At 42.9% G+C, this 15,946-nt stretch overlaps 1 protein-coding gene across 1 annotated transcript; it reads left to right on the forward strand.

The window, feature by feature from the left end:
• Nucleotides 1-12,217: 12,217 nt before the first annotated feature.
• GPR150 (G protein-coupled receptor 150) lies at nt 12,218-14,355 on the forward strand. Its single transcript, XM_049868432.1, has one exon. The coding sequence runs from the start codon at nt 12,475-12,477 to the stop codon at nt 13,774-13,776; it is 1,302 nt and encodes a 433-aa protein (XP_049724389.1). The 5' UTR covers nt 12,218-12,474; the 3' UTR covers nt 13,777-14,355.
• Nucleotides 14,356-15,946: the final 1,591 nt, after the last annotated feature.

Raw genomic sequence — 15,946 nt, forward strand, 5'->3', positions numbered from 1 at the left:
TCTAGCTTACTTTTTTCAAACTGTCTTTAAAATTTTCTTCATGTGCCAATTTGGTGCCTTTATTTGGTTTACTGCTCTTCAGTAAGCTTGAATGAACTTATCTTTATATTTATGTATGAATTTCTGAGAAATTTCTGTGCATGAATATATTGTGAAGTAAAAACCTTAAGAGAAATATCTCAGAATTAGATCTCAAAATTAAAGTTAAAATATATAAATCCACGTCCCATCTCCTGATTAAAACTAAAGAACATAAAATTAACTAATGTGTGAGTCTGTATGCTAACTTTCAGAATAAAATAAAGCAATAATAATCGTTCCAAAAGTATAGGTACGTGAAGATAAAATATAATCTACCTCATTCCACTCAAACCCTTTATTATGCATTCATTGACAGTATTTACCAAGCATTCACAATGTTTTCATACATTAGATATAGAATAATAATCAGGTAAAATTCAGCTTTCAGGACAACACCTAACTCAAAATAGTATCTAACAATTTTATCTAACAATCATGAAAACAAATAAAAACTTCCAAAACCAAGACAGATTGCCCAATGCCAGAATCTGAGAGGAACTGACACTGTTTATAAACCAGATGGAGGAAAATTTGGGGGCTTCACTTTTTATCACTTCTACTGTGACCACCCTTCCAATCTACCATAATCTGTTGCTTAGAATTCTGCAGTAACCTTCTAAGCAATCTTGATTCTGTCCTTGGCCCCAGCAGCGGGAGTCGTTCTGTTAGAATATTCAGAGCACATCACCAGACACTCAAAACCCTCCACTGGTTTCCCATGTCACTCTTGAAAGCCAAGGTCATTACAACAGCCTATAGGGGCCTGGGTGATCTGACTGCAGGGTATCTCTCAGACCTCCTGTCTTTCCACAGTCCCCCATTGTTCACTCTGCTCAGCCACACTGGCCTCCCCGTTGTTTCCAGGCAGACTAAAAACACATCACCTCCAGGCCTTTGTTAATTCTGTCTGCCTAAAATGGGGTCCTTCTCTAAGATTTATACATGGCTCACTTTCTTACCTCCTTCAGGTCGTTGCTCTGAAATGTCACCTCACAAGAGCTTCCCTGCTTTATTTTTCTTCATAGAAATCATTAGTATTCAACTTAGTGTATGCTTTGCATATTTAATTGGTTTATACTGTGTCCCACTTCCATACCCTCACTGAAATGAAAGCTCGAGAGTTGCATGGCTTTTTATCTTTTTTGTCCGCTAAAGTATCCCAAGTGCCTGATACATAGGAGAAGCATAGGAAATACCTGTTTAACTGACTTGCCGGAATTGTAGTTTCTCAGATATCACATTGCTTTAGAAAACCAGCATGTTAAGCCATGGCAGAGTATGAGGGGGAGTAACCTCAAATAGAGCCCACTAGAAACAGTGAATTCTAGAAAAAGCCTGCAGAAGAAAGCTGACAAAGAACACTGTTTAATCTTCTTATATGATCAAGAACAGGAGTCATTAAACTTTTTCCATAGAAGGCCAGATGTTAAATATTTGGACTTGTAGGCCACATGGTTTCATTTGCAACTAGTCAACTCTGCCACTGTATCATGAAAGCAGCAACAGGTAATACACAAGCAAATAAGCATGGCTATGTTTCCATGGAAACCCTGGTGGCGTAGTGGTTAAGTGCTACGGCTACTAAGTAGAGGGTCAGCAGTTCGAATCCGCCAGGCGCTCCTTGGAAACTCTATGGGGCAGTTCTACTCTGTCCTATAGGGTCACTATGAGTCGGAATCAACTCAACGGCACTGGGTTTGGTTTTTGGTTTTATGTTCCTATAAAACTTACAAAAAGATAGTGGGCTGTAAAAGTCAGAATGGGCCATGTAAATCAAAGACTACATTAGCCTGAGACCAGAAGAACTAGATGGTGTCCAGCTACAACCAATGACTGCCATGACAGGGAGTACTACAGAGAATCCCTGAAGGAGCAGGAGAGCAGTGGTATGCAGACCCCAAATTCTAGTAAAAAGACCAGACTTAATTGTCTGACTGAAACCAGAGGGATCCCGGAGATCATGGTCCCCAAGACAGGACCCATTCTCGAAGCCAAATCTTCAGACAGGGATTGGACTGTACTACAACACAGAAAACAATACTGGTAAAGAGTGGGCTTCTTGGATCAAGGAGACAATGAGACTATCTGGGCAGCTCCTGTCTGCAGGGGAGATGTGAAGGCTGAGGGAGACAGAAGCTGGCTGAATGGACACAGAAACACAGGGTGGAGAGAAGGAATGTGCTATCATTAGGGGGAGAGCAACTAGAAGTATATAGCAAGGTGTATATAAGGTTTTGTATGAGAGACTGACTTGATTTGTAAACTTTCACTTAGAGCACAATAAAAATTTTTAATGAGAAGCTGGGGAAAAAAAAAGTGGGCTGGATGTGACCCATGTGAGTCATAGTTCACAACCCCTGATTTAGAATAAGAGCTCCAAAACTTTGCAAAAATTGGAATCACCTGGGAATGTTTAAAAACTATTAATGCCAGGCTCCTACCCTCAAGCATCAGGAATTTTAAAAAGCTTACCACGATTCTAACGTGTAGCAAAGTTTAGCAGCCACTGGTATGGAAACTTGTGTTTTGGTACTTGGGCTAGAAGCATCCACATCACCTGGGAGCCTTATCAATATACTTTTATTGGCCTTTTGGGGGAAAGAAGGATTTTGTATTTTTTTTTCTACAGTTTGGGGCTTTTGTATTTCAATAAACCCAATGGATCCCAATGAAAATGATTAGAATTGATAACATTCGGTTAAGTGGTTGTGTATACAAAAATTAGTAGTTATACATAAGAAAAAGCACTAGGTCAAAATGGAAATTAGGAAAAATATTCCATATGCATTATGACATTCTATAAAATAAATTTTAATGGATTAAATTAGATATAAAAAAACTAAAATTCTATGAAGTATATAAAACAAGATATGAACATGGAAAGTAGACAGTATGTTCTTAGATGCAAGGATCTAATATAAAAATGTCACTTCTCAAAAATTAATGTATAAATTTCATATGATTATAATTTTAATCCCAAAGGTCTTTTTTCAATTTGACAAAATTATTTTAAAGTTTTCATGGGAAAATGGATGTCTGAAAATAGCTAATAAAATTATACGAAAGAATACTGAGGTGTAACTAACCTTACCGGCTATTAAAACACTATAAACCACTGAGTCAAACCAAGAATTTGGCAATAAAGGCCATAAAGCAAGACAGAGAAGTCTCAGCATGAACTAGGTAGAAGAAGCCCAATGAAGAACACAGAGAAGAAGATCTAAGCCTGTACCAGGACTATTCCCTGCTACACTGGTCATACACATGTGTGTGTTTCTGTCTCCATATTTAATTGGGTACAAGTATGTATATTAAATGCTAATCTGCTGCTGGGAAAGAGGCAGAAACCCAGTAATGCCTAGGATACTATGTTGATACAAAACAATTGTCTCCTGCCACAATTTGCAGAAAATTATAAGGCAGAGTACAGCTGCTATGGGGGAATAGAACAGGAATGTAGTGAAAGTTCCACCCCTGAGGCTCAGACACTCATGGCCTGCATAACACTGAGGATGGAGAAAGAGGATCAAGAAAACCACCCTACTCCCACCAAGAGCAACAGCACCCTACTGCAGAGGGAGAGGCAGAAGCATGGAGAGAGATCCCTTCTGGCTAGTTGTGCAAGGCCTACTGAAAGTTAAGGTGCAGCAGGAACACAGGGCACACCCTTCAGCACTACAGGCCTCACACTAAAGCAAGATGGCAGCATTGTAGTATAACTGAGGTAACTTGGACACCCTATGGGGCAGTTCTACTCTGTCCTATCAGGTTGCTATGAGTCAGAATCCACTCAACAGCACCTAACAACAATATAGCACCAGCAGAGCCTTGTTGGTGAAGTGGTTGAGAGCTCAGCTGCTAACAAAAGGTAGGCAGTTCAAATCTACCAGCTACTCCTTGGAAACCATATGGGGCAGCTCTACTTTGTCCTATAGAGTCACTGTGAGTCAGAATTGACTCCACAGCAATGGGTTTGGTTTTGGTATAGAAATAACAAAGCCCAAACTTAGTGCAACTACTGACTAAATCGACTAAATTTCCCTCCCTAATGGCCTACCTCCAGGTCATTGCATATTTCATTATTTTATTTTGTCTTCTGGAGCCACCCTTTGAAATCTTCTGTTCAGCTCTTTTACTTCATCATTTCTTCCTTTCACTTTAGCTACTCTGTGCTCAAAAGCAAGTTTCAGAGTCTCTTCTGACATCCATTTTGGTCTTTTTTTGTTTTATTTTAAATTTTCTTTCTTAATGACCTTTTGTTTTCTGTGTGTATGATGTCTTTGATGTCATCCCACAACTCATCTGGTTTCTGGTCATTGGTGTTCAGTGTATCAAATCTATTCTTGAGATGATCTCTAAATTCAGGATGAATATACTCATGGTCATACTTTGGCTCTCATGGACTTGTAATTTTCTTTAGCTTCATCTTGAACCTGCATATGAGCTTTGCATTGATGGTCTGTTACACATGTGGCCCCTGGCCTTGTTCTGACTGATGATATTGAGCATCTCCATCATTTCTTTCCACAGATGTAGTTGATTTGATTCCTGTGTATTCCATCTGGCAAGGTCCACATATATAGTAAACAGGATAACAATGGACATGTTTCAACAAATGGATGTGACACTGGAAGCGCTCACTCGTCTCTGCCAAAAAATCTGGAAGACAGCTACCTGGCCAACTGACTAAAAGAGACCCATATTTGTGCCCATTCCAAAGAAAGGTGATCCAACCAAGTGCAGAAACTATTTTACAATATCATTAATATCACACACAAGTAAAATTTTGCCAAAGATAATTTAAAAATGGTTGATGCAGTATGTCGACAGGGAACTGCCAGAAGTTCAAGCTGGATTCAGACAAGGACATGGAATGAGCGATATCATTGCTGATGTCGGATGGATCTTGCCTGAAAGCAGAGAATACCACAAAGATGTTTACCTGTGTTTTACTGACTATGCAAAGGCATTTGACTATGTGGATCATGAAAATTACGGAAAACATTGCAAAGAATGGGAATTCCAGGACACTTAATTGTACTCATGAGTAACCTGTACATAGACTAAGAGGCAGTCGTTCAAACAGAACAATAGGACGCTGCGTGGTTTAAAATCAGGAAAGGTGTGCATTAGGGTTGTATCCTTTGACCATACTACCAATCTGTGCACTGAGCAAACACTCTGAGAAGCTGGACTACATGAAGAACAGGACATGAGGGTTGGAGGAACACTCATTAACAACCTGTGATATGCAGATAACACAACCTTGCTTGCTGAAAGTGAAGAGGATTTCAGGCACTTACAGATGAAGGTCAAAGACTACAGCATTCAGTATGGATTACACCTCAACAGAAAACAAAAATTCTCAAATCTGAACAAATAAGCAGCATCATGATAAACAGAGAAAAGACTGACGTTGTCAAGTATTTCATTTTACTTGGATCCACAATCAACGCCCATGGAAGCAGCAGTCAAGAAGTCAAACGACTTTGGTTTGCATTGGGCAAATCTGCTGCAAAAGACCTCTTCAAAGTGTTAAAAAGTAAAGATGCCACCTTGAGGGCTAAGGTGCACCTGACCAAAGCCATAGTATCTTCAGTCTTCTCAGATGTATGCAAAAGCTGGGCAATGAATAAAGAAGACCAAAGAACTGATTCCCCTGAATTGATGTTGGCGAAGAATACTGAATTTATCACGGACTGCCAGAAGAATGAACAAATATGTCTTGGAAGAAGTATTGCCAAAATACTCCTTAGAAGCAAGGATGGTGACTTTTGTCTCATGTACGTTGGACATGTTATTAGGAGGTACCAGACCCTGGAGAAGGATATCATGCTTAATAAAGTAGAGAGTCTGCGAAAAAGAGGAAGGCTCTCGATGAAATGATTTGACACAGTGGCTGCAACAATGGGCTCAAACATAACAATTGTGAGGATGGCACAGGACCGGGCGATGTTTTGTTCTGTCGTATACGGGGTTGCTATGAGTCAGAACCAACTCCATGGCACCTAACAACAGCTGCCTAATAGATAAAGAAGCACACCCATTTCCAGGAATAAATACTGTTTACATCAGTCACTAGTCTTCTTTTACACATAATGTCTACCATTCAATCAAAACTTACAGGGCAAAAAGCACGGGGGAAAATAAAACAAACAAACCAAAAAACACTGTCAAGAGATAAAAGCACTAAATAGAACCAGACTGAGAGATGTTCCAGAAATTGAAACTATTCAAAAGTGACTTTAAAATAACTATGATTAATATGTGCTAGGATATAGTAGAAAATGTGGACAAGGCCCATAAATAGATGGGGAGATTTCAGCAGAGAAATTGAAACTATAAAAATAATAAAATGGATAGTCTAGAAATGAAAAGCATGCTATCAGAGATGAATTCCGTCAGCTGGCTTACCAGCAAACTGTATACAGCAGAAGAATGAATCAATGAATCTGAATATCAGTCAACACAAATTTTTCAAATTAAAACAATGAATTTCAAAGGGTGACAATGTCCTCTGAGAAGATAATGTCAAATTGAATTATAAAAAAAAAAAAAATAAGACTCAAATCTATGCTATCTTGAAGAAACCTTCTTCAAATATAAAGACATACTAGGTTAAAGGGTGGAAAAAAATACAGACCATGGTAACACTAATCAAAGCAAACCTGGAGGGGCTTTATTAATATCAGGTAAAATTCAAAACAATGAATTTTACCAGGAATGAAGAGAGATCTTACCTAAGATAAAGGGGTCAATTCATCACGAAGACATACCAACTCTAAATATATGTGCTTAGTGACAGCTTCAAAATACGCAAAGTAAAAATGATAGACCCAAATGGGGAAAAATTGCAAAGCCACAATTACAGTTGGAGAAGTCAATTCTTTCTCTGTAATTGATAGAGCAAGTAGACAATCAGTAAGAATATACAAGAACTGCACTAACCAGAACACCAACCAACTCGACCTTGTAGACATCATGAAATAATGCCCAACAAAAGCAGAATACAAATTCTCTTCAAGTACATATGGAACATTCACCAAATTGGTCATATTCTAGGCCACAAAACTATGTCTCAACAAATTTAAAAGGATAAGGATGGAAATAACGCAGAATATGTTCTACGATCACAAAATAACTACAGATCGATAACAAAAAGATCTGGAAAATCCTCCCAATATTTGGAAATTCAACAGCACCTTTCTAAATATCTAGTGGTTCAAAGAAAAAAAAGAATAGCAGAAATTAGAAAATATTTGGAATTGGATGAAAACAATGACACTACATACCAAACTTTGTGCTGTTAAAAGGTGCCGCTAAAGCAGTGCCTGGAGAGAAATTAAAGCATTATATACTTATATAAGGAAACCCTGGTGGCGTAGTGGTTAAGAGCTCTGGCTGCTAACCAACAGGTCGGCAGTTCAAATCCACCAGGCGCTCCTTGGAAACTCCATGGGGCAGTTCTACTCTGTCCTGTAGGGTCGCTATGAGTTGGAATTGACTCGACGGCAACAGGGATACTTATATAAGATCTCCCTGGGTAATACTAATCACAAGGTTGGAGGTTCCAGGTCACCTAGAGGCACCTTAGAATAAAGGCCTGTCGATCTACTTGCGAAAAATCAACCATTGAAAATCCTATGGGGCACTGTTCTGCCCTGACTCACATGGGGTTGCCATGAGTCAGAATCCACTCAATGGCAACTGGTTTGGATTTTTTTATACTTATGTAAAAAATAAATACATAAATAAGAACATCTCAGTGGCATCGGCATACATCTTAAGAAACCAGACAAAGAAGAGCAAATTAAACCCAAAGCAGTCAGGACGAAGAAAATCATAAAAACAAAAGCAGAAATCAATGAAATAGAAAAAAAAAGTAGAGAAAACCAATGAAACCAAAAGAGGGTTCTTGGAAAATATTAATAAGTAACAATAAAGGAATAGTATGAAAAACTTTATGCCAATAAATTTGATAACTTCGATGTAATGGAAAACTTACTTGAAAGACATCAGTTACCAAAACCCGTTGCCACTGATTTGATTCTGACTCACAGCGACTCTATAGGGTAGAGTAGAACTGCCCCATACGGTTTCCAAGGCTGTAATCTTTATGGAAGCAGATGGCCACATCTCTCTCCTCTGGAGTCGCTGGTGGGTTTGAACTACCGAACTTTTCTGGTTAGCAGCCAAGTGCATAACCACTGCACCACCTGGGCTCCCCAATTACCCAAGTTCATTTCAAATAGAATCATATAACCTGAATAGCCAGCTCTAAATCAATTAAGATAACCAAACCCAGTGCCGTTGAGTCAATTCCGACTCGTAGCGACCCTATAGGACAGAGTAGAACTACCCCATAGTGTTTCCAAGGAGCACCTGGCAGATTTGAGCTGCGGACCCTTTGGTTAGCAGCCGTAGCACTTAACCACTACGCCACCAGAGTTTCCATCAATTAACATACTGAATTCAAATTTAAAGCAAACAGGCCCAGATGGCGTGGTTGGTGAATTCTACAAAACATTCCAGAAAATAGAAAGAAGGAATACTTTCCAGCTCATATTATGAGGCTATAATTATTCTCATATAAAAACAAGATAAAGACTGCATAAGAAAGAAAAATACAAACCAGTATTCCTCATGAACATAGACGTGAACATAGAATCTAAATTGTGTCCCTTTAGAAAAGGGAGTGGAGGAGTGGCAAAAGGTGGGACAAGGGACTCTAAGTTGTTATCAACCTTCTAGTTCTTTTTGAACTAGAAAAAACCGTGCATGTATTATTTTGATAAGAATTAGTTTTAAAAATTGTTTTTACCAGATTTTACAGAAGTTAAGCTCTGTGAAATCTAATTTCACCACTAGAGTTTTGTTTTGTAATATGGAAGAGCATTTCAAAAAATTTGAAACAAATTTTTGAATTATGTTAAGGAGCAATATTCAACTGGTATTGGTTAGGAGAGTGATTAAATTATGCATATTGCTCAGAGAGAGCTCTCTGGAAGATGTGACTCACAAACTGGGATGATGTGTATGACACACACACACACACACACAAAAAAAACCCTCAGGCGAAACCCTCTGACTGGATAATGTGAAAATTAAACTCTACCTTAAATGTCCCACCCAGAACGGTTACTCCTACATTTCCACAGAGCTTCCTTGGGTTTCTATGGACAATACTGGCATAGATATGAAACGCTGGTTTTTTTTTTGTTTTTGTTTTTTTTCCGGTGATAGATTTATGGTCAAGGCAGGAACTTTTGCTCAAATTTATCTGAAATGTATCTATCCATTCATTCATCACCTCAACAAATATTTACCGATATTTAAGCATTAGGGATATGATGATGAAAATGACTAAAGTATCTGGTCACATTAAAACCAAAACCAAATCCATTGCTGTCGAGTTGATTCCAACTCATAGCAACCTACAAGACAGAGTAGAACTGCCCCATAGGGTTTCCAAGGAGCTCCTGGTGGATTCGAACTGCCGACCTTTTGGTTAGCAGCCGTACCACTTAACTACTATGCCACCAGAGTTTCCCTAGTCACATTAGAGAAATGTAAATCAAAACCACAGTGAGATGCCATCTCACCCCAGCATTACTGGCATGAATCAAAAAAACCAGAAGTAACAAATTTTGGAGAGGCTGTGGGGAGAGAGGAACTCTTATGCATTGCTAGTGGGAATGAAAAACAATACAACCATTTTGGAAAAACGATATAGTTCTTCCTTAGAAAGCTAGAAATAGAAATACCATATGATCCAGCAATCCCACTCCTAGGAATATATCCTAGAGAAATAAGAGTCGTCACACGAATAGACATATGCACACTCATGTTCACTGCAGCATTGTTCACAACAGCAAAAGGTAGAAACAACCTAGATGCCCATCAACAGATGAATGGATAAACAAACTGTGGTACATACACACAATGGAGTATTATGCAACAATAAAGAACAATGATGAATCTGCTAAGTATCTCATAACATGAATGAATCTGGAGGACATTATGCTGAGTGAAATATGCCAATCACAAAAGGACAAACGTTGTATGAGACCACTACTATAAAAACTCATGAAAATGTTTACACACAAAAAGAAACACTCTTTGATGGTTAGGAAGGAGGTGGGGTGGGGACAGAAAAACACTAAATAAACAATAGATAAGTGGTAACTCTGGGGAAGGGTAAGACAGTACACAATACTGGGGAAGCCAGCACAACTTGTCCATGGCAAGGTCATGGAAGCTCCATAGATACATCCAAACTCCCTGAGGGACTGAATTGCTGAGCTGAGGGCTGTGGGGACTAGGGTCTCAGGGAACATCTAGCTCAACTGACATAACAGTTTTTAAAGAAAATGTTCTACATTTTACTTTGGTGAGTACTGTCTGGGGTCTTAAAGGACTGAGTGGCCATCTAGGATGCTCCACTGCCTCCCCTCAACCCCCAACTTTGGGAGCAAGGAAGAAAATTAAAGACACAAGGGAAAGATTAGACCAATGGACTAATGGACCACATCTGTCATTGCCTCCCCCAGACTGAGTCCCGTACAGCTAGATGGTGCCTGGCTACCACCACCGACTGCTCTGACAGAGATCACAATACAGGGTCCCGGAGAGAGATGGAGAAAAATGTAGAACAGAGTTATAACTCACAAGAAAAGAACAGACTTACTGGCCTGACAGAGACTGGAGAAACCCCGAGAGTATGACCCCCAGACACTCTATCAGCCCAGAAATGAAGTCACTTCTGAGGCTCACCCTCAGCCAAAGATTAGACAGCCTCATAAAACAAAACGAGACTAAAGGGGCACAACAACCCAGGGGTAAGGATTAAAAGGCAGTAGGGGACAGGAAAGCTGGTAATAGGGAACCCAAGGTCAAGAAGGGAGAGTGTTGACATGTTGTGGGGTTGTTAACCCACATTATAAGACAATACGTGTACTGTTTAACAAGAAACTACTTTGTTCTGTGAACTTTCTAAAGTAAAAAAAAAAAAAAGTATCTGGTCACAGAACAATGTCTTAGGAAATGGAGCTCCTACAGCAACCAGCAGGACTGTCATCTGTGTCCACCAAAACCTCCCATCAATGCATCTTAAAGCTGCAAATGTTTCCTCCGTCTGGGAATGTGAACCCCAGCAGACTCCCACACCTCCATGACCCCCAGATCAGAAAAGTACAGGAAATTTTACTTTCACTGTGATTAATGGAGAGCGTGTATAAAAGACAAATTGATGCTTCCAACAGGAAAACTAAAAATTTGTTTGTGAGGAGGTAGGGCTAAAAGAGGCAAGATTTAATCTAAACCATTTCCTGTGCCTTGGATTTCTTTTTAAAAAATTGGCCGCCTTATCATTTTCTTAGTCACCTTTTCTCTAGGCTTATTGGAGGCGTAGTCCCTCCTAGCAACCTCCCATCTGCTGGAAAACGGAACCAAGAGAATGAGGAGCCGTGATGACACATCCTTCGCTGGATGAAAATATTAAGGCAAAAGAATAAATGTACTATTTGCATAAAACCTATTAATGCCCTCTCCAGACTAGTGAAACAAATTTTACATCACGGAGGGAGCAGCTGTGATCCGCTGCTTCCAGTAATGAAGAGTATTTGAAACAACCTGCAAACCACTGCTACTCCCAATTGCCAAGCAACATCATTGATTTTAGTTCTTTCCATGCAGAATGCTCATTGTTGACCAGAGAAAGACATATTTTATTCAAAGGTTCGTCTATTGGGTTTTCATTTTTGCTCTAAACGCTGTTACGTTTCTTGTGTTGTTTTTCTCATGCTACTGCAGATCCATGGCATTTCAAACAGCTTTAAAAAAAAAAAAAAAAAACTAGAACGTTTTCTATTCTTTTCTACTAGCAACCACGGAATCATTTTTTGGGCAATCTCAGTCAGGAGAGTCCTCTCTCGTGTGTTCCTTCCGGGTTAACATCAGCCTTTAGAAAGCCCGGACTAAGCGACTTCTGCCCGGGTTGTGCTCTACGTGTACATAGCAAACGGAGAGGTCCCCAGAGCTGAGAGGTTTGCGACTCCCGCTAGGGCAGCGTGGGGGGATCGCAGCAGCAGCTGGAAGAGGATCCGCCGAAATGGGAGGTGTGTGGGGGGAATCGGAGAGGAGGGTGGAGAATAGGAATCATGTGTGCTCCTCGAGTGTACAACCCACATTTGAGTGGCAAATGACGAGGACAACCTACAAAAAACAACTAAGCGCAAATCCGCCCGAATTTCTCTCCCTTTCTGTGCGTGTGCGTTTTCAACTAACTTTGGGAACTCGTAGACCCAGAGTCGCGCCCCGTGCTGCCTTGCCACCACCTTGGTTTCGCGCGCCCTGCAAGCCCTCTTCGTTGCCACCTCTTCCTCTGGACTAAGGATGGACGATCCCTTCGGATCCTCAATTGTGCCGCCAGCGCCCAACCTCTCGGTACCCAACTCTCTGGGCTGGGGTCTCAACCTGACTTCAGGGAAGGAAGTTCCCGCCCCGTGGACGCCACCGCTCGGGACGCCCAGCCGCCGCGTCCACCTGGTCTGCCTGGGGGTCATTCTGGTGGTGGCGGTGGTCGGCAACTCCATGGTGCTGTGCCGCCTCTGCGGCGGCGGCGGCCGCGGGTCCTGGGCGGGGCCCAAGCGTCGCAAAATGGACTTCCTGCTAGTGCAGCTGGCCCTGGCCGACCTGTACGCGTGCGGAGGCAATACACTGTCGCAGCTGGCCTGGGAGCTGTTGGGAGACCCGCGCCCGGCCGCGGGCGACCTGGCGTGCCGCTTCGTGCAGCTGTTGCGGGTGTCCGGCCGCGGCGCCTCGTCCCACCTCGTGGCGCTCATTGCCCTCGAGCGCCAGCGCGCCGTCCGCCGTCCACTGGGCCCGCCGCTGCCCGCGCGCGCCCTCGCAGCCATGGGCTGGCTGCTGGCGCTGCTGCTGGCCCTGCCTCCCGCCTTCGTAGTGCGCGGGGGCGCCCCCACGCCTACCCGGCTGCAGCCGCCGTCCGCCACGCCCCCGGCCGCTCGCGCTTGGCCCGGGGAGCGTCGCTGCCGCAGCATCTTCGCGCCCCTGCCGCGCTGGCACCTGCAAGTCTACGCCCTCTACGAGGCTGTCGCGGGCTTCGTGGCGCCCGTCGCGGTCATGGGCGTCGCCAGCAGCCGTCTGCTCTGCGCCTGGTGGCAGCGCCGGCCCCGCGCCCCGGCGGCCCCGGTGCCCTGGTCTGCGAGCCCCGGCCCACTCCCCGCGCCCAACGCGCTGCCCCGCGCCAAGGTGCAGAGCCTGAAAATGAGCCTGGTGCTGGCGCTGCTGTTCCTGGGCTGCGAGCTGCCCTACTTCGCCGCCCGGCTGGCAGCCGCCTGGTCGTGGAGGCCCGCGGGAGACTGGGAAGGCGAGAACCTGGAGGCGGCGTTGCACGTCGTTGAAGTGGCCAACAGCGCGCTCAATCCCTTCGTCTACCTTTTCTTCCAGGCAGGCAACGGCAGGGTTTGGCGGAAGCGCCTAGGCACTGTCTGCTGCCCGGGGAAGGGAGTCTCGGAGGACGACGAGGGGGCCCGTGGCCACCAGGCGCTCTATCGCCACCGCTGGCCTCACGCTCACTATCACCACGCTCGGCGGAAGCAGCTGGCAGAGGGCTGCATGCGCCCACCTCCGCCGCGCCCCCGGCCGCTGCCCTGCTCCTGCGAAAGCATCTTCTAGGTGCTGGATGACAGAGATAAGTCATCTGTCGCCGCAGCGCAGCCTCAACGGAAAACGAGGGCAGGTGGGGTAGGTTTAAATCAAAGCACACCATGACGGACAGGAAAGTCTCCCAGAGTGTTACAACGGAAGCTGCCACCCACCTCCATTCTCCTATTGTAACTACTGTCTCCTTCTAATGTTTACATTTCCCGGCACTTTTCCAGTTTCTTACCTCCCAGTCCCTCTAGCCTTTCCCCAGTTGTGATGGAAAGAGGGCGAATCATTGGGAACTTGTAAAAAGTGAGTCAAAGTTATAGAGTTCTTATTTTTGCAGTTGTTTCTCGCTCTCATAATCTTGTGAATCACCTAAATTGCCAAGCGTTCATTATTTGCTGTGTTGTCATCTGTTTCTTACATAAATTTGAATCCTGCTTAAATCAAGTCTACCTTCGGGACCACTGAGTTTGCCTTTCTTTCCAGGAGGAAAAGCCCCCACGTTGCTCCCTGGGGAGATTGAAAATTGTACCAGTGATACTGTCAGAAATGTAATTATACTGTCACTTCAGAGCCACAGAGCATTTGCAAAATAAAAACATTTCCCACAGAGCAATTAGTACTTTTTTACATGGCAGTGTGTTCTCTCAGAAGAAAATCTGTTTGGCCTTTATTTCCAGTCTAGCTACTACTACCTCAGTAAAAACCAGGATTGTAGGAACTAGACACAAAAACTTCCCTTGGTCCCTTTCAAATATGCTGTTTCAACAGGAAACTGTCCTTGTGCCCAGATCAGTCTACCTCTGTGCTACTGTGTCCATGCAAAGTTCCATGCAGACTAGGAAAAAAAAAAAGTTCCCAGCAGACTAGAGAAGGGAAGAGCCAAGGTGGTGCCTGTGCTCACCATCCCAGGTGGAATCCCAAGGAAGTTTGAAGCCTGGAAGGAAGCTGCATCCTCAGAATGCTGCATGTAAGTATAGAATTCTCTGATAAAAAAATGAAGGTAATGCCTGTTGGTCTGGATTGTTGAGAACAAGGTCAAGAAACAGATTTAATTGATGACCTCCTCCTCTTAACTATCCTTGGTTCGAGAGAGAAGCGGCAGCAATTATGGACAATAAACGCGTGTATTTACTAGTGACTTTCATTTGAGAGTCTGAAAGCTTTCCATTACAGTGTTTCCTGTTTATGCACAAATACAGAACTAAGATGCAGAAAGGGAAAATGATCAAAGTTTACTTATAGAGAGAATGCTTTCCAAGGGCAGGTACCCTTTTTTTCATGGATATATCTCAAACTCTTACAACAATGCTTGGCATGTAGTAGGCACTGAGCACATAATTGTTGATTAATTCATCATATAGGTCAGATATAGAATAGATAAAATACAAAAGAAATTTTCATTAAGCTTGCCTTATCTTCCTCCAGCATTTTGACAACACATGTTAGGGAGTTACAGGTTTTCCTTCCTCTTTTCTTCTCCTTGCTAGCCTGCTGAGGATGCTATAGTCTGCAAAATACCAAGAATAAGTTAGCCAAAGAGAGAACACAGTTGCCTTTGTGAACCCAAGACTAGATTATAGCATTATTTTTATTAATTAATAAGCATTTACTAACTTGCTTATTTTGTGCCAAGTAATGTGCTAGGAACAGGAGCCCTGGTGCTGCAGTGGTAAAGCGCTCAACTGCTAACCAAAAGATTGGCAGTTCAAACCCACCAGCTGCTGTATGGGAGAAAGATGTGGCAGTCTGCTCCAATAAAGATTTACAGCCTTGGAAATCCTATGGGGCAGTTCTACTCTGTTCTATATGGTCAATATGAGTCAGAAAAGACTTGACGGCAGTGGGTTCAGTTTGGTTTAATGTGCTAGGAAGGGGCCCTGGTGGCACAGCGGTTAAGCGCTTGGCTGTTAACCAAAAGGTTGGGGCTGTTAACCAAAACGTTGGGGGTTTGAATCCACTGGCCGCTCTGCAGGAGACTAATGTGGCAGTCTGCTTTCATAAAGATTACAGCCTTAAAAACCTATGGGGCAGTTCCAGTCTGTCCTATAGGGTCGCTATGAGTCGACTTGACAGCAACAGGTTTAGGAGACAAGTAATTTGACAATTACAGTGTAGTGTTATACATGCTTTCATAAAGGGTCCATAGGTTTCAGATAGGGAAGGATGTTCTAGGCAGTGGGAACAGCACTTA

This window comes from Elephas maximus, chromosome 2 (assembly GCF_024166365.1).
Source record: "Elephas maximus indicus isolate mEleMax1 chromosome 2, mEleMax1 primary haplotype, whole genome shotgun sequence".
Lineage (NCBI taxonomy): Eukaryota > Metazoa > Chordata > Mammalia > Proboscidea > Elephantidae > Elephas > Elephas maximus.

Coding starts and splice junctions, on each gene's coding strand:
- GPR150 (XM_049868432.1), top strand. CDS start 12,475: ATGGACGATCCCTTCGGATCCTCAATTGTGCCGCCAGCGCCCAACCTC.